This window comes from Mycteria americana, chromosome 15 (assembly GCF_035582795.1).
Source record: "Mycteria americana isolate JAX WOST 10 ecotype Jacksonville Zoo and Gardens chromosome 15, USCA_MyAme_1.0, whole genome shotgun sequence".
Classification (NCBI taxonomy): Eukaryota; Metazoa; Chordata; class Aves; order Ciconiiformes; family Ciconiidae; genus Mycteria; species Mycteria americana.
The window spans coordinates 12,452,277-12,469,325 of NC_134379.1; the positions used below are offsets into that span (position 1 = coordinate 12,452,277).

The following is a 17,049-nucleotide window of genomic DNA, read 5'->3' on the forward strand; positions in this document are numbered from 1 at the left end:
AGCCCTGCCGAGGGGAACAGAGCTGGCTCGGGTATGGGGTAAAGAGGAATGGGGGGACCTGGGTGGGGCCAGGCAGGGGTATGGGGTGGGGGTGGTGAGTGCCAGCGGAGGGGGGCACAGGAGCTGATGATATTTAGGATCAGAGGACTGGAGGGAGGATGTGCAGGGGAAGAGGGACGGGGAGAACCTACAGGGCACAGAGGGGGGGCATAGGGGACCGGGGGTGCCCCCAGGGTGGGGGGAAGGCTGGTTTTCCAGCTGTGTGTCGCCATCCCCCGTCCGCAGGCTTCCTACCCGTGGGGTGGACAGCAGGGAGCACGGGGTGCTGTGCACAGCAAATGAGCTGGGGCTGTGGGTGTCCCCAGCACCCGCCATCCCAGGGCAGCAAGCGGAGCCACGGCAGCAGCGGGTCCCGCTGCACGTCCAGCGGCCGTCGGATGGAAGTAAAACAACAGCTAAGGGAAGCCAGGAAACCCCAGGAGCAAGTGAGTGGGCACAGGAGACGGGGCCGGGCCAAGCACACCCACAGCGCGGGGGCTGCTGAGCTCAAATGGGGTGTCAGGGGTGCGGGTGGGGGCCGGGTGAGGATGCTCAGGGTGGTTAAGGCATCGGGGCAGGGATGCCCGTGGGAGGGGGCTCTGAGGGCCTGGGGGTGCCTGGGGATGTGCTTCCCCCAGCACCCCACAGCCCAGCCCTGCGGGGGGACAGGTCTGTACCCATCTGTACCGCGCGCGTGATGGCTGCTGCCGGGTGTCACGGCGGGGGGGGATCACGGCGGGGGACCCAGGATCGCCCCAGCACGCTGCCCTGGCTGGGGCCAGGCCCGCACGAGTGCGGGTGCCCTCCCAGACTGCCGGCCCCTGCTCCTGCGCACCCCCCGCTCGCTGCCACCCCCGGCCAGGCACAGCAGGGCTGGGCTGGGCCAGGAGCTGCTGGTTCGCAGCAGGATTTGGGGGGCCCAGGGAGAGCGGGATGGGGCCAGCCGCGTGGTGCGGAGGACAGCGGGGTGCGGGGGGGTTGCAGGGTGCAGGACAGGACAGCAGGGTGCGGGGAGGGATAACGGGGTGCAGGCGGGTGAAGCCCACTGGAAGGCGGGTAGAGCCACGGCTCACCCATCCCGGTGCCACTCTGCCCACCCCTGCTACCCCTTCACCCCGCCAGCTCCTGGTGAAGCCAAACTGGGCGTCGGCACTCGCGGAGGAGACCCCGCCATGCCGGGTGCCCGTGGTGTCTCCCGCAGGGCTCACCCCACCGCGGGGGTGCGAGGATGCCCGGGGGCAGCACGGGGAGGGCAGCTGCCCCCCCCAGTTCCCATCGCGGCCCCAACACCAGCAGCGCCCGGGGCAGGGGACCCCAAGGCAGTGCGTGAGGGGGGGATGAGCCAGCAGCAGGCAGGGGGGACCTCATCCTTGTGTCCCCCCTCATCCGCAGGGCTGGGTCCCGTGGGGCTCTCCCACCCCACCCCAGGCTGGGTGCAGCACAAACCCCCCAATATCCATTTTGAGTCTTTGCCAGGGAAATAGGAGCCAGGAGCAAGAGGCCACGGGGCTGGTCACCGTCAGCCCCCATCCTCACCTCCCTGGGGACGTGGGGTGCCCACTGCCCGTGCAGAAGCGACTCAGGGTTGCGGACAAGCCGGGTCAGCCATATTTATTGAGAACGGTTGTGGAGGGATAAAAATATTTCCACTAGCTCTATAAGAATTTATAAACCTATACTCTGCTTATCCTTTAATAAATGCCTCTATGACCGTCATGCGAAGGTAGGTACTTCTGTAAGAAAATAGCAAGATTAAAAAAAGGAAAGCGCTAATACACCCTGCGGGGCCCTGCCCGTGGAGTCCCTGCCCACGGGGGGCAAAGGACCCTCCGGCTGGCACGGGGACACGGGTGGCACGTGCCAGATGCTGCCCCAGCACCCTGCAACACCCACCCAGAGCCTCAGCCGGATGCAGCCCCCATCAGCCAAGCCACCTGGATGCAAAACCCTCGCCCAGGGGTGAACCCACCCAGGGAACCACGGCTCGGGTGGCCCTGCCAGGGAGGGGACGCGTCCCCATGCCAGCAAGCTCCCAGTGATTCCACTGCTCCCAGTTCTGCCTCCACCTGGCAGCCTCACCGTCCCCTTTCATCTTACCCCGTACCCAGGGGGAGCAGGGAACTGGGGGGGGTTGGGTCCATGTCCCCAGGGATGCCCTGCGGCCGCTGGCTGGGAGGTGCGGGCCAGGGCTCACCCCAGGGACAAGCAGCGGTGCTTTGCCAGGAAGCAACGCAGATGGTGGCATCCTGGGGGGACACAGGGACACAACACAGTGCTCTGCAGGAAAGCAACATGGATGGGGACACCCTGAGGGGGACACGCCGCAGTGCTCTGCAGGGCAGCAACACCAATGGGGACATCACGGGGGAACATGGGGACACGCAGCAGTGATTTGCTGGGAAGCAACATGGATGGGAACGTCCTTGGGGGACACACAGGGACACACAGTGATGCTCTGCCAGGAAGCAGCAGGGACAGGGACGTTCTGGGGACACACAGGGACGCCACAGACAAGCAAGTGGCACCAGGGGCCGAAACGCCAGTGAGGGACGATGCTGTTGCCGCAGGTCGGGAAGCACCACGGGCGCAGGACAGTCATTATTGCTTTACAGGGCCAACGTCAAGGGGGGGCCAGGCTGGGGACCTGGCCTCTGATTTGGGGTTCAAGGGCCTTTCTCTGGGGACTGTGATTCCCCAGTGCCCCCCGTGCCACGGCCCTTCCCACCACCCGGGGACACGGCGCTCCCACGGGGTGACGCTCGGGGGGGACAGGGTCCCTGCCAAGGACACGGGGCTGGACACAGCCGAGCTTCAGTCCCCCCTCCACCGGTGCTGGCATGGAGGCAGCCAAGGGGCTGAGTGCTGGCTGCCACCCCGGCCAGGACGGTGACTGCCTCTCCGTCCCCTTGGTCACCTGTGGTCCCCAGGAGCTGCTGTCGCTCCGTGCCAGCCAAGGGCGGGGGGGAGCAGCCCTGTCCCCCGCAGCGGGGCAGCTGGGGGTTTGGGCAGGCTGGGACCAGTCCTCCCCTTTCCTCTTCCCTTAAGCCAGGGCCAAGCTGAGCGTAAAGGCTGTAAGCAGGCAGCCCGAGGTGACACGAGGACAAGGGACACAACGTGGGGAGCAGGCTGGCCAGTGGCCCTCCCCAGGACTGCGGGGGAAACAGGGGAAGCCAAAGCTCAGGGGACAAAGCTGTCCCCAGCCTGGGGGGGAGCCGGGGCAGTAATCTGGCCGGGACAGGGGACCCCAGGCTGGGTGCCCTGTCCCCTCGCTGTCCCCACGGGCTGGGCACTGGCCAGTTGGGTAAGGCGATACCGCAGCAGCTTAAGGTGGCGGGTGCGGTGTTGGTACCGAGTCCCGCAGCGGGGCCGAGGCAGGATGGAGCGTGATGTAAACATTTCTGATCTGGGGGGGGGTGAGGAGGAGGAGGAGGGGGCTAGTGCGAGTCCTTCATCTGCTTCTGGATCTTCTGGAGCATCTCCTGCATCCGCCGCAGCTGGAAGGGAGCAGAGCAGGGATCATGGTGGGGCGCTGGCAGCCCCCAGCCACGCCAGCTCCCTTGCAAACATATTTGGGTGAAGCATCCCAGGCAGATTGGGATCACCAAGAGCTGTGGGCTGGGGGTGGGAAAACCCTCTGATGCCCCTCCAACACCTCCTCACCCTGGCCCGAGGAGCAGCAGCTGCTGGGATGCTGCAGGAAGGGTGGACCCTGGCAGCTGTGCCACCGCTGGGGCTGGGGACATGGCAGGGGTGATCGGGGGGCTCAGCCCTCCCCCACACTCACCTCCTCGTCCTTCTCCCGGATGAGCTTCTCTGTCTCCGCATCCGGCACCGGGGGGATGACAGGGATGGGGAAATCCGTGCCGCTCTCCCGTGTCAGCTTGCTGCAAGCAGAGAGAAGGAGACGATGCTGCCACAGCCCTGCTGGCCCCCCACGGGGGACATTCCCCCATGGGTGCTGCAACCCCAGAGACCCCAAACCTTGCAGGTACCCAGCACCCGCCTGCACAGACCCTGAGCCCCCCGGCCAGCATCACACTGGGCCTTTTTCCAGGCAGGGGGGATATGAGCGGCTCCAGGTATCCCCCCAAACCTCAGCACCCCCCAACCTGCCACACACCAGTTTGAGGGGGACCCAGGGACCCCCCAGGGCACAGAGCCCTGCCTGACTTTCTCCACACTCTCCCATTTTGGGAAGCATCCCACTGGGTGCTTCGAGCTGGGGTTGGGCTCTCTTCACCCAATATTTTCTCTGCTGCTTTAAAACATCTTAAACTCAGCATCTCCCTTCTCTCCCACAGCCACGGTCCCGCTGCAGGACGGGCTCCCCAGGCACCCCGCTGCCTGGCCAGCCCCAGGGATGCTCTGCACCCCTTGTCCTGAGCGTCAGCTCCCGTTCAAGCCCATCCCTGCTGGAGGGAGCTGCGGGCGTCCCCCTGGGGCCACCCCACCGCGCAGGACTGCGGCCAGCCAAATCAATGGCTTCTCCCCTGCCACCAGCAATGGGGAGGGACCAGCTCTCCCGGCCGGGTCCCTGTGGGTGCCACGTGCTACCCCAGCGGGTGACGACACGGCTGGGACACCGCCCCGGCTGGGGCACCGCCACCGCGGCTGGCAGGGGTCACGCATGCCGCCACGTGCCACCGCCACGTGCCACCGCCGGTGCAGCCCCTCCGCGTGCAAAGGGGTGATGGACGTGGCGGACGTTGCATGGGTGGGCTGGCCACCCCTGCCCTGCAGGGTCCCGTTGTGCCGGGGGGTCTGTGCCAGTGTGCCACGGCAGGGGATGTGTTTTGGCCGCGTTTTGAGCCGCTTTGGAAGTCGCTGCCTGTTGTCACGGCTCCTTGCCGTGGGGGGACCCGGGGGGAGCACATCGAGCTCCTTCCATCCCTGGCAGCAAGACAAGGCTTGAGCCAGGCACCAGCAACAGGGCAAGCAGCTTCACCAGCCCAGGAAAGACTGTCTACCGCTGCCTCCTGCGCCCCAAAATCGCATCCCCCGGGAGGGCAGTAGGATGGGGGTGCCTGCCCTGCAGCCCTTCCCTTGGGCAGCCTTTGGCTGGGAAAAGCCGGGTGCCACCAAACGGGGACACATCCCCCCAACCCCACCTTGCCTGGGTGAGCCGGGGTGGTGCCTCTGGCACACGGCATCCTCTCGGCACCACCAGTGGTTCCGGCACCCCGAGGGCAACTTGTGTGGGCAATGGGTGGGTGGCCACGGGGCCAGCTCTCCCCGAGAGCGGCTGCCTGGCCCTTGCACAGGCACAGAAGGACTGAGACAGGGTTGGATACCAGCAAGTACTTTATATAGGGGTCGGGGGGATGGGCAGGGGAGGAGGACGGCAGGGGCCAAGCACGGCCCCGGCCAGATCCTGGCTCAGTCGGCGGAGCAGTCGGCGCAGCACAGCCTCAGTGCGGAGGGATGCCGCCTTCTCCGGCGGCACGTATGGAGAGACCAGCTTAGAGGCACCTATAGCCGCCGCCAGCCCCCCCCAGCCGGCACTGCTGCTTCAGCCCCCCAGGGCCTCCACTCGCTCCTGCACTACTCCAGCCCTCGGCTGGAGGGTCCCACCAGGGACCCTGCTCTGGGGGCTCCCCCCAGCATCTTGGGGTGGCTAAAGGGGATGCGAGTGCCATGAATCCAGCTGGTGCCAGCAGCAGAGCCCCAGCACCGGCTGCTTGCTTGGCTGCCACTCTGGCCCCGGGGCCCGCAGGTTCCCCCTCGCTGCTGGAGCATCCCCCCAGCCAGCCCCAGGGGGATCAGGGTCCCCTCGCTGCTGGGACATACCCTCTCCCCCCTGCCAGCCCCAGCCCTGGGGGGACATAGGGTCCCCCTCGCTGCTGGAGCATCCCCCCAAGCCAGCCCCAGCCCTGGGAGGATGCAGGGTCCCCCCACCACTGCCAGAGCATCCCCCCCAGCCAGCCCCAGTCTAATGGCACGGGAAGGGCCCCCCACCACATTGGGGCTCCCCACCACACGGCCGAGACTTCCTTGCCCAGCCCACCATGCTGTCCAGCATGGACCCACACACAACACCAACCCCCTGAGATCACCACTCGCAATGGGCTGGGGTCACCCCAAAGAGAGGAGATGCCCCCCCCTGCCTGGCACCCCACTCCCGGCCCCGTACTTGCGGTTCCTCTCCTTCACCACCATGCGGGTCATGCTCTGGATGCACTGCGTGCGGTAGTTCTCGTAGTGGGTTTCCCGTGTCACGTCCTTGAGGTCCTGCATGTGGGTCCTCACCAGCATTGTCCGCAGCTTCACGAAGTCGCAGTGGGACGGGTTCTCCACTGCAGGGGAGCCCGAGGTCAGGGGGCCACAGCCAGCCCCCCACATCCCCCCAGAGCCCCCAGGGCTGAGCAGCATGGAGACGGGGCACACAATGTCCCTGTCCCCAAAAGGCCAGTGGGACGCTGGGGACACAGCCCAGCGTTACCTTCCACGATGCCCCAGGGGTAGAGGCGCCCACGGACGCGCCGGCCTTTAGCCTCCACGACCGTGTTGCTGCCGATGACAGCGAAGGGGATGCTCTCCTGCAAGAGGATCGCGGGGGTTAGCAGGGCTCGGTCCTGCCCACCATGGCCCACATCCCTCCACATGCATCTCTTCGGCCATATCCGCACCCATTTGCCAAGATATCCCGGAGCCCCAGCTACGGAGAGCCCCAGGTGGGATGGCAGCAGTCATGACAGGGGTTTCTCTACCCCCGCCCCATCCCACCAAGCTGCAAGTGGCACCTGTGGGGTCTTGGTGACACGTTCGGCTACTGCAATATGTACCAACCCCAGCATGCTGGGGCTGCCGGAGAGCTTGTGTGGCCCCAAAGGGTTCTAAGGGTACCCCAGGATGACATGACCTCCAGCCATGGGGCTCTGCCCCTCCAAAGATGGAGCTGGAGGAGCCAGACCCACCTTCAGCGCCTGGTCCTGCAGCTTGAACTCCTCATCCTCGTCCGAGTCGCACTCGGGGAACTGGTAGATGCGGATGCCGTAGTGGTCGATCTCTTCCCGGATCTGGAGGCAGACAGCCCCGCTGAGGGCAGGGCTCTGGCCCTCGGAAAGGGGGTGGGAAGCGCCGCACAGCGCCAGTGTCCCCCAAGGACCAACAAAAGCCTGTCCCCCCCAGACTAGACGTCATGGACACCCCCCCAGACCCTTCCAGCCCCCAGCTGAGCACCAGGGAGATGTGTCCTTGGTGGCCATGTGGGCAACATGGTCCTCTACAGTGCTGCAAGCATGGAGGACGCTCCATGGCAAAGTCCAGGCAAGGGGATGGAGAAAGCCCCCAGCTGAGCAGGGACCCCAGCCCCCAGGGTACCCCCATCCCCAGGGACCTGCTGGGACGGCTCCAGGCTGGGCCGACCTCCCCTTACCTTGTTCTTCATGCGCTCCACCTCAGCAGGGGTCAGGGTGTCAGCCTTGGCCAGCACAGGCACGATGTTCACCCGCTGGTGCAGGGCTCTCATGAACTCCACGTCCAGGGGCCGGAGCCTATGGGGGGAGCCCGGTGAGCACCATCCCACCAAGCCCCTTCCCCAGCACCCCCCCATCCCCGCAGCGCAGGCAGGGGCTGCCCATACCCGTGGCCAAAGGGCGAGATGAAGTAGATGCAGCAGTGGACGCGGTTGTCCTGGATGTTTTTGCGGTTGAGGCCGCTTTCATCACGGAAATACTGCTCGAACTGCTGGTCGATGTAATCGGCCACTGGCTTCCAGCTGCAGGGACAGGGAGGTGACCCTTGGAGTCCCCTGCAGGACCCCCGGGCTTTCCCTGGATCCCCAGTTCAACACCTCCCATGGCTCAGCATCCCACCCCGAGGAGCCGTGGGCATCCCACCCTCGGAGCTGCTGGCACCCACGGCAGCGCTGCCCGGCCCCAGGGAGACCCTGCTACCACCCCTCCACGGGACGCACCACTCGGTGTTGTTGACGGCATCGCCAAAGCCCGGCGTGTCCACAATGGTCAGGCGCAGCTTGACACCCTTCTCCTCGATGTCCACCACGTGCTTGGTGATCTCCACCGTCTGCGTGATGCGCTCTGCAGCGGCAGGAGACATGGAGGCGGCGGGGGACACCCCGGGCGAGCAACGATGAGGGTGACACAAGGACATGCTGCAGCCCCTCGGTGTCACCCTCCACCCTGGAGGACTGGGGTGGCTTTGCAGGATCAGCCCCCGTGAGCACCAGGGTCCAGCACCAAGACGGGATGCTCCGTGCCACAGCCTCCCGCATCCCGACGTGGGTGTACACCCCTCCCTCGGCGGCTGTGCCACCGGCACCCCGTGACAGCCCGGCTCCAGCAGTGCGGGGGTCTGCCGGGGCCAGGCATCACTGCGGGAGTGTTTGAGGCTTCCTGTACCCCCACGCGTGACCCCGTGGCTCTGGGGCTGCACGTGCCCCTTTACCCCCAGGATCCCTCCGTGTCCCTGCACCCCTAAGGATGCCCCATTGCATCGTCTGCGCGTGGCCACACACGTTTTGGCTTTTGCTCCGAGCAACAGAAACAAATCAAACAACCGCCTCAAAACAAATTGAACAACTGCCTCAAACCCCTGGGGGTTTGGGCAAGTTTGGGCAATTTTAATTCAAGAACTGGCTGCAGCTGAACCAGCACTGTGCCCTGGACTCCAACTGTCCGCAGCCTCCCGGATTTGCTGCCGCTCCAGCCGATCCCCAACAAGCTGGGGCTTGTTTTCCTAGCAGGGACAAAGTCCCTGCGGGGAGTCCCCGTGCCAGGCAGGGGGGGTCCCCGCTGCCTTGGAGCAGGCCCCAGTGCCGGTAGGCAGCTGGCAACGTGCCACACAGCTTCAGAAACCCGGAGGAGCCCGGCGGGGCAGGGAGAGGGGCTGCAGCCCCCCAGGAGCAGTGCAGGGCTCTGCTACCCGCCCCGGGACACCCAGGACACCCCATCGCGGGGACTGTCCCCCCTCACCTTCAGCGTTCAGCAGCTTGCGGTCTCTGTACATGTCCGTCAGGAAGAGGCTGTTGACCAGGGTGGACTTGCCCAGCCCGGATTCCCCTGGGACAGGGGCACAAGGGTGAGGGGTGGCAGCCGGTACCCACCCCCCCCCCACCATGGCTTTTGGGATCCATAGTGGGGTCAGCATCCCCGTGCCAGACAGGGCCCACCCCGTACCTGCCACCATGAGGGTGAAGTCGAAGCCCTTCTTCACCGACTTCCGATGGACCTGGTTGGGCAGCGTGGCGAAGCCCACGTACTCCTTGTCATCCTGTGGGCAGAGGGGACGTGGGACAGAGGATGCCACCCTCCCACCCACCCCCATCCTGGGTGGCCACCCCCTTCCCCCTCCCCCAGAGTGGTCTCCCAGGGTTGGAGCATGCGCCCATGGCTGTCTGAACCCCTTGGGTTTGGAGGGTGGGAGCACCTTCCACCGTGACTCCTGCAACCCCTCGCCCCGTGTCCCCCCCTCCCCGCGGACGCGTCTTGCACCTCCGAGGAGTCGTAGGGGTCCAGCTGCCCCCAGGGGCTCCGCGGGCGGTTGGGGCTGGGGGGTGGGGGGGCGGCGATGTGCTGCTGGAAATCCAAGGGCCGAGACCGGGAGAAGATCCTGGCGTCCCTCTCGTCGGTGGGTTCGTCAGGAGGGCCCCTGCCCATGCCGCAGAGGGGGTGGCCAGGCTCCCGACGGCTCTCTGGGGGCTCCACCTTCCTGGGGCTGTCAGCCGGTGGGCAATCCCGCAGGAGCTGGGTCAGCTCAGCCTCCTCCGAGTCCTCCTTCAGGAAACGCTTTATCTGGGGACCAAGGGAGGAGGTGACACCAATGGTGGCAGTGGCAGCCCGAGGTGGCATCACCCAACTCGGAACCATGAGCCCCCAAGCCACAGAAGCCAGACACGTGCACCCCAAGGATGGCAGGGATGGGAGGAGAGGGGGGACACAGCCACCCCAGGGGACCGGCCACCACCCTGGGGACAGCCATGGGGATGGCAGGGGGGACAGCCATAGTCCCATGCACCCCGGGCGCTTACAGCTTGCGGCATGGGAACGGCAGTCATCTCCTGGCACTCCGGGGGACAGGGACTGGGACCTTCCCCCTGGGCACCCTGCTGCTCCTCGGGGTCTTCTGGGGTAGCCAGGACCCCCGCGCACCCCATGGCCTGCCGGGGGGACAGGGAGGGGGCGCCGGGGAGGAGGGAGAGACACCAAGAAGAGATGAACAGCAGTGGCAGAGGAGCTGGCAGTGGGGCCAGCCCCAGGGGGGAGGCAGATGCCGGTGCCCCCCACCTGCCCGCTCGCAGGGTCTCAGCGGGTGATGGCACAAGGGGCTCCCATCCCTGCAGTCCCAGGGAACAGCCAGCGCAGGGGACCTGACCCACAGCCATCACCAACGCCACAGGCAAAGGGCTCAGGGGGACACAACCTGTTGTGCAAAGGGGCCACAAACCCCACGGCCACGCTCGGGCCACGTCCTCACACGCACCAGAACCCCGACACCCCCTTGCCCTGGCTCTGCCCATCCTGGAGCTGGTGCAGGCAGCAGCCCCAGGCAGGGGCCAGGGAGGCCGGGCGCAGCGGTCCCCAAGCTGGTGGCCCTGTGGGGTGGCGGGGTTGAGACGAGGGACAGGGACGCCGGGACTGGGACGGCTCCACATCCTGTTTACAAGCGCTGGCGGGAGGAGACGCGTTCCCAAGGGCATGTCCGGCAGCGGCTCCCGCGGGCCCAAGCCCTCCTGCCAGCAGGCACCACGCCACGGCAACTGCCAGGAGACGCACGGGCAGGGAGACCCCCAAATGGGGGGCACACAGGGTTTGGGGGAGCCCCCAATCCTGCAGGCTCACACCTGGGAGCCAGTCCCCCACCGGATCGGGGGCCTCGAGGCGAGAGCCCTCCATGGGGACACGTGTCCTCCCCCATCCCTGTCCCGTGTCCCCACTCCACCAGCGAGGAGGGCGGCTGTGCCGGCGGCAAGGCGAGATGCACGCAATTAGCGGGCTGGAAACAAGGTCACGGCGCTGCCGGGGCTGCACGCTCGCACTCCTGCCCCCCGCTCCTCGGTGGCCCTGCGGCCACCAGCACGGGGGGGCCACGGTGCCAGGCTGGGGGGGCAGTGGGTGCCCCCACGGTGGGGGCCGCAGGGTCCCTGCGCTCCCCTCTGCCCCAGCGGGCCGACAGCGCTGAGCGGGTCTGCATGACCGCAGCATCCTCTTCCTCACCGACCTTGACCTGGGGGGCTCCGCACCAGCCCCCGCCGCAGCACAGGCTGCAGGAGACGATGCCGCCACCGCCAAGCGCTCTGGGCCCCGCTGCCGCTCCATCCCCCGGGGCTCCGGCCCTCCGGGGCTCCCCCTTGTCCCCCACCCCAGAGAAGCCGATGGCCTCGGCGATGCTGCGGCACGGGGTGGGGGTGGGGGTTGCACCGCATCCTCGGGGGTCCCGCAGCAAGCACAGCCCCCGGCAAGGCCATCCTGGGAACGGAGCATCGGCTGCGGCACCTCCCCGCGGCACCGGGGTGCTCCGGGTCCCCCGTCCCCGTCTGCCCCCTCTCTCGCCCCGCCAGGGAGGGACGCTGCCCCCGTACCTCTTGCCCAGGCTGCGGCTCGGGGCAGGTGGCCATGGCAGAGCCGGCGTCGCCCGTGGCCGGGAGGGGACACGGAGCAGCACCGGCTGCGCCGAGGATGGGGAGCGGCATCAGCATAACCCCACCCCGGGCAGGCACCGGGGCCCGGGCGCCCGCAGCACCCAGCGGCCGGGCACGGCCCCTGCGGAGCAGCAGCGGGGGGGCGCGGGAGGGGAGAGGGAGCCCCGGGGCAGAGCCGAGCCCGGTTCCTGCCCGGCTGTCGAGATGTCAAGGGCCAGCAAAGCACCGCTGGCCAAGGAGGTGGCAAGGCAGGTCCTGGGGGGCTGCCCCACCAGCAGCCCCACCAACAGCCCCCCTGGGCTGAGCACACAGCTTGGCTATAGCCCAGGAGGGCATTCAGACTTGGCAAACACCTCCATCCCAGGACAAAAAACCCCTCCATCCCAGGACAAAAACCCCCTCCATCCCAGTGCACACCAGGTCCTCTCCCACTCCCCACCCTGGAGCACCCTGAAGCCGCCCTGGCAGGCCCCCCCCACCTCTTCAAGGGGAGAAACCTGGTTTCCCATGAAAGCCTGCTTGAAAACTCAACATTTTTGTACGCAACAATTAAAGCTTTCCCACACAACTCCAAGTCGCTGCTCCAGCTGGGCCTGATGGGTCTGGCTGGGAAGGACCCAGCCCCAGGCTGGGAGAAGCAGGGACGACGCCCACCACAGGGTTTCCTGGCAGCAGATCCAGAGGTCCTGCCTCGGCTTCCCCAGCTCATCGTTGAGGAAGCAAAGGGTTAACGGTGCCTCAGGAGGAGCTGCGGGTGGCAGCGAGGGCACCCGAGCTGTCACTGCCGGGGGTCACCTGGGATGGTGATTCACCTTGATGCATATCGAGATGCATCAGAGCAGCTCAGGCATGGAGCCGAGGTCGCTCGGCCACGGAAGAGCTGTGTTCAGCAGGAAAGCACTAAAAACTCCTGAAACATTGGCTGGTGCCGGGACAAGTGCAATGAACCGTGAGCCTGCCAGACGTGGAGAGGGGCCCGGATGCTTCTGTGCCCATCCCCAGCATCCCTGGTCCCAGCCACACTCCTAACTGCAGCACTGAATCTCCCCCTACCCAGCTTCGAGGCCACCCAACGCTGGTGGCAGAGACCCCACTGTCCCCACCCAGCCTCAGCCGTCCCTGCTCAGGCCAGTCCCAGGGGAGCAGTGCCACCATCCCTGGCTGACACCGCACCTCCCCGATGACTTTGCAGCCCCTTTCCCCTGCCATCGCAGGCTGCAGCACCCCACCACCACCCCACCACCCTGGCCAGGCTCCGCACCCCATCAGCGGTGCCCCTTGTCCCCCAGATCCCCCCTGCCTGGTGTAGCGCAGCTCTCCTCCAACACCCACCGCTTTCCATCCCTCCCATGGCAGGAGCGGGGATTTACCGCAGCAAGAGCCTGGGGCTGCGCCGGTGCCCCCGTAAGCGGATTACACGGCCGGCTGCGCGCGAGCCGGCACTTAGCGCCGGGGCCGTCACCGGCCTGGCAGCTCCAGCGAGGTGGCACACGCACTGCCTCGTCCCCGCCTGTCACGCTGCATCGCACCTTCCCCGTGCAGCGACAGCCCGAGGGCCGTGCCAGAGGGGGGCACGGGGGCAGTAGGCAAAGTCTGAGCTGGGAAAGCCACCGACTGTCTGTTAGCATCTTTCCGCCTGGCACATTTCCATGGGACGTGTTTTCCCAGCCTGTTTCTGCAGGAAAAGGAAGGGAACGTCCCGGCGAGGTGCCGTCACCACAGCCAGGCTGGCTGAGGTGTCCCCAGCCCACCTAAAGGTGACATCCAGATGTGCCACCCACAGCACAGCACACACCACTCCACTGCGGCGCAACGGCTGACCATCCCGGACACAAACAACCCATCTCAAAGGCGCGAGCCCCACGTGGGACAAGGGCACAGTGGCCCCTGCTGAAGCCCAGCTCTGCCGGGACCAGCCTGTGGAGGCCGGCTCTTCCCCGGGACAGCTGGCACCTGGGCTGCGCCTGCTCCCCCCTGCCTCCAGGCGCAGAGGATGCTCCCGCCGGCGTGCTGCAATCAGAGTTTCTTACCCCCAGCTCTCCCCTCCCACCCTGCTGGCAGCATCCCCGTTGGGAAACTGAGTCTACCGACAGCTTTAAGAGGAGCAGGGTGCTGGGCACCCTATGGATGCAGGGGCAGGCAGTGGCACGGGTCCCCAGTCTGGGCAGGGTATCAGCACCAAGCAGGCGAGCGCGTGGGACAAGAGCCTTTCTGACATCCCTCAGTGCAGCAGTTCCAGCCCCTTTGCTGCAGGGAATCCTCCAGCCTGGAGGACCTGTGAGCACCTGCACAGGGACCCCGGGATGGGACCACGCACGGCGGCTCCCCGCGAGCTGGGAAGTGACAGTGGGGCCTGACCGGGCTGGAAACAAGGTGGTGTCTCAGCACGTGGGGATGGGCGAGAAGATCCAGCCCACTAAGAGCCAGGAGCAGAGGTCAAGGGGGACCATTGCTAATCCCGCTTCTCCAGGCGAGCCGTGGACCACTTTGGGGACGGAAGGATGTGGCACCGGTGTCAGGGGACATCAGCTCCACCTCCGCGGGTCCTTCTGGATGTGTCCACACCCGTCTCCAGCCCCAGCTCACCCCACGTCCACAGCCAAGGGAGCCCAGCTCCTCTCTGGTGCCCAGCTACGGCTGTCATCCTCCCTCCCAGATGTTTCCAAGCCTGGGTCTGTCCATCCCCAAAGCCACATTTTGGAGCCTTTCGGGACGGCGCTCGCTGGAGCTGGTTGCGACATGCTCCGCCAGCAGCCCTCCTATCTGGTTTCACTGCGTCCTGCTCCAGAGGAATGTGCCGGTCCTGTTCCCACGGCGGCTGCCGGGGAAGGACAGCCGCGATGGTCCCCACCAAGGGCGGTTGTCCCAGCTGCCGCAACCCTGGTGCCACGCAAGCCACGGCCACAGCCCTCCATCTCCATCCCCACCCTGGGCATGGCGAGTGCCCCGAGGTCCCCGTGGGGACGTGGCCCTGCCCGGTGGCTCCTGGGGACCTGCCACCGCCGAAGAGGGGTGAGGCAGGACAAGCGATGCAGGACAGGCTCCTGCCGAGCCGGGAAGGCCGTTGGCGGCTCCGGACCTTGCCGGTAACTGCAGAGACGGCTCCAGCGCGCAGCTAGGCTCCAGGCGTGCGCGACAGTCCCCGCAGGAGGGCCCGGCCAGCGCGGCAGCGCCGGGGCCGCATCCCGGGGGATCTGCCCAAGGCACGGCAGGGTGACCCACGCTCCGCTTGGGGAGCGGCCCCCCCTGCCCGCGCAGGGACACCCGGGGTGCCGCAGCTCGCGGGGACACGCAGGTGCCGCTCGCAGGCAGCGTCGCCCTTCCGGGGGGCGCCCGCCCCGATGCCACGGCGAAGGGCGGCGTGCAGGCGGTCCCGTTGTACCCCCCCCGTCTCCCCCGGGGCCGGTCCCGGGACGCTGCCCGGCTGCTGCCCGCCGGGTCCGGGCAGGTGCTGCCTCGCTGCCCGTGTCCCCCCCCTCCCCCCCGCGCCCCGCTGCGGCCCCGGCCCGCTCCGCCCCCGCCGCACCGTCACCTTCACGGAGGGCACCGGGATGCGGGAGCGGGCCCGGCCCCCCGCTGCGCTGCGGCCCGGCCCGGCCCGGCCCCCGGCCCCCCGCCGCCGGCCTTACCATGGCTGCGGCGCCGGGCGCCGTCCGGGAGCGGCGGCTGCCGAGCGGCACGGCCGGGCCCCGCCGCCGGGATTAGCAGAAATAGCAGCCGGCGGGGGCGGGGGCGGCCCGGGGCGGAGCGGGCGGCGGGCGGGGCGGGGGCGGCCGCTCGGCACCGGCGGCACCGGCACCGGGCACCGGCACCGAGCGCTGGGGAGCAGGCACCGGGCACCGGCATCGTGCACCGGGCGCCGGGCACTGCGCACCGGGCACGGGGCAGCGGTACAAGGCAGCGGCACCAGGCACGGGGCTCCAGCATCGGCACCGGGACACCGGCACCAGGCACGGGGTATGGGGCACCAGCACCAGGGCACTGGGCACAGGGAACCGGCACTGGGTACCGGGGGCAGGGCACCAGCACCGGGCACAGGGCATTGGCACGGGCTACCGGGGACAGGGCACCAGTACCAGGTACGGGGCACCAGCACGGTGCACCGTGCGCCAGGCGCAGGGTCCTGGCACAGGCAGCAGCCAGCGGGTACAAGGCCCCAGCACCGGGTACTGGTACAGGTGAGAGGGAACAGCCCCAGCACCAGGGAGTGATCTCCCAGCAGCGGGCACCAGTGCCGGGCATTGCTCGGCAGGTACCAGGTATTGGGCAGGAGGCACTGGGCACTAGTCACTGCACGCCAGCCACTGGGTATTTGGAGCGCCGGGCACTGGGTACCCGTTAGCAGGTATTGGGTACTGGGAACCACGCATCGGGTACCGATTACCAGGCAAACGCGCTGGCACCACACATCACACATCGGGCACCACGTGCCGGGTACCAGGGTCTGGGGACTGCGCTGGCCATGGGACACCGGATCCCAGTCTTTCCCAGTGCTCTTTCTGCAAAACTCCAGCCTGCCCCCCCCCTCCTGGAGCCTTTCCCAGGGCTGATGCCAGGCGATCCTGCCCACAGCCCTGCCTTGGCTCAGCTGGCAGGCTGGAAATCTGGCAGGGGGAACAGCAACCCTGCGGGCCGTGTCCCTGTCCCCATCCCCATCCTATGCCAGGGGTTGCAGCCCCTTCCCGGGATGCCCCCAGTCCCAGGCCCGTGCTTTCAAAGGCAGCGAGCGCCAGTGGCACGTGGCTGTATCCCCCCCGTCCCTGCCAAGGGCAGGGGAGGACGCTGGCACAGCCGGCCGGGGTGGCGTGGGGTGCTTGTGTTCCCGGCCATGAAAAGGACCGGGGAGTCTTGGCCGGCAGTGGCTGTTGCCTGCAGCGAGCAGCTGGCAGAGGCTCAGCCATCCCCAAATTTCAGCCTCCTGGTCCAGCCACCCACTGGGGCTGTCCTCGTCCCCCCCAAACGCACCCCATGCCAGCAAAGCTACACGCAGCCCTAGAGCATCTCTCTCGTGTGCAGCTCCTCCCTGCCTCAGTTTCCCTACCCATAAGACGAAGCAGTGGTAATTTCCCAGCAGGAAAAGCCAGATCTAGCCCCACACAGAGACTCCCACCAAGGCTGGGTGACTGCAGGGACCATCTCAGCCTTGTCCCCAACCTTATCACCGGCCAGGCCCTCGTCCCCCCCATGTTACGGGGCCAGGCTGTGGCCAGATGGTTCCGTGTTCCTTCATTCCCATAAATAACTGACACAGGCTCAACGCAGCGTGGGGGAGCCCCAGAGGCCACCCGGACCCCGTCCACCCAGGGCAGCAAGCCTGCTCGCCTGGCAGCCCTTCCTTGCCCGCTGCAGGCCAGGGGGCTACAGGCAGCACCATAGGCAGGGGAGCAGGCAGGGGCAGGTAGGCGAGGGTG

General features: G+C 67.4%; 1 protein-coding gene across 2 annotated transcripts; it reads right to left on the reverse strand.

Annotated features, from left to right (window-relative positions):
- Window positions 1-1,736: 1,736 nt before the first annotated feature.
- On the reverse strand, window positions 1,737-15,318 carry SEPTIN4 (septin 4). Of its 2 annotated transcripts, none has more exons than XM_075518210.1 (12): window positions 15,268-15,318; window positions 9,492-9,791; window positions 9,177-9,270; window positions 8,973-9,059; window positions 7,955-8,078; window positions 7,622-7,756; window positions 7,415-7,532; window positions 6,954-7,055; window positions 6,479-6,575; window positions 6,170-6,332; window positions 3,824-3,923; window positions 1,737-3,533 (listed from the first exon to the last, which is right to left on the reverse strand). In XM_075518210.1, exons 1-12 carry the CDS (start codon window positions 15,268-15,270, stop codon window positions 3,474-3,476), a joined length of 1,383 nt encoding a protein of 460 aa, XP_075374325.1. In that variant the 5' UTR covers window positions 15,271-15,318; the 3' UTR covers window positions 1,737-3,473. The 2 variants fall into 2 exon arrangements, with proteins under 2 accessions (XP_075374325.1, XP_075374324.1); XM_075518209.1 differs by lacking the exon at window positions 15,268-15,318 and adding an exon at window positions 11,579-11,650.
- Window positions 15,319-17,049: the final 1,731 nt, after the last annotated feature.

Bases quoted from the DNA above. Each gene is read 5' to 3' on its own strand.
- SEPTIN4 (XM_075518209.1), bottom strand. From the start codon at position 11,614: ATGGCCACCTGCCCCGAGCCGCAGCCTGGGCAAGAG. The intron at 7,757-7,954 runs GTGCGTCCCGTG...CTGTCCCTGCAG, and splicing joins GCCGTCAACAACACCGAGTG to CTGGAAGCCAGTGGCCGATT. The intron at 6,333-6,478 runs GTAACGCTGGGC...GCTCCCCTGCAG, and splicing joins CCCCTGGGGCATCGTGGAAG to TGGAGAACCCGTCCCACTGC.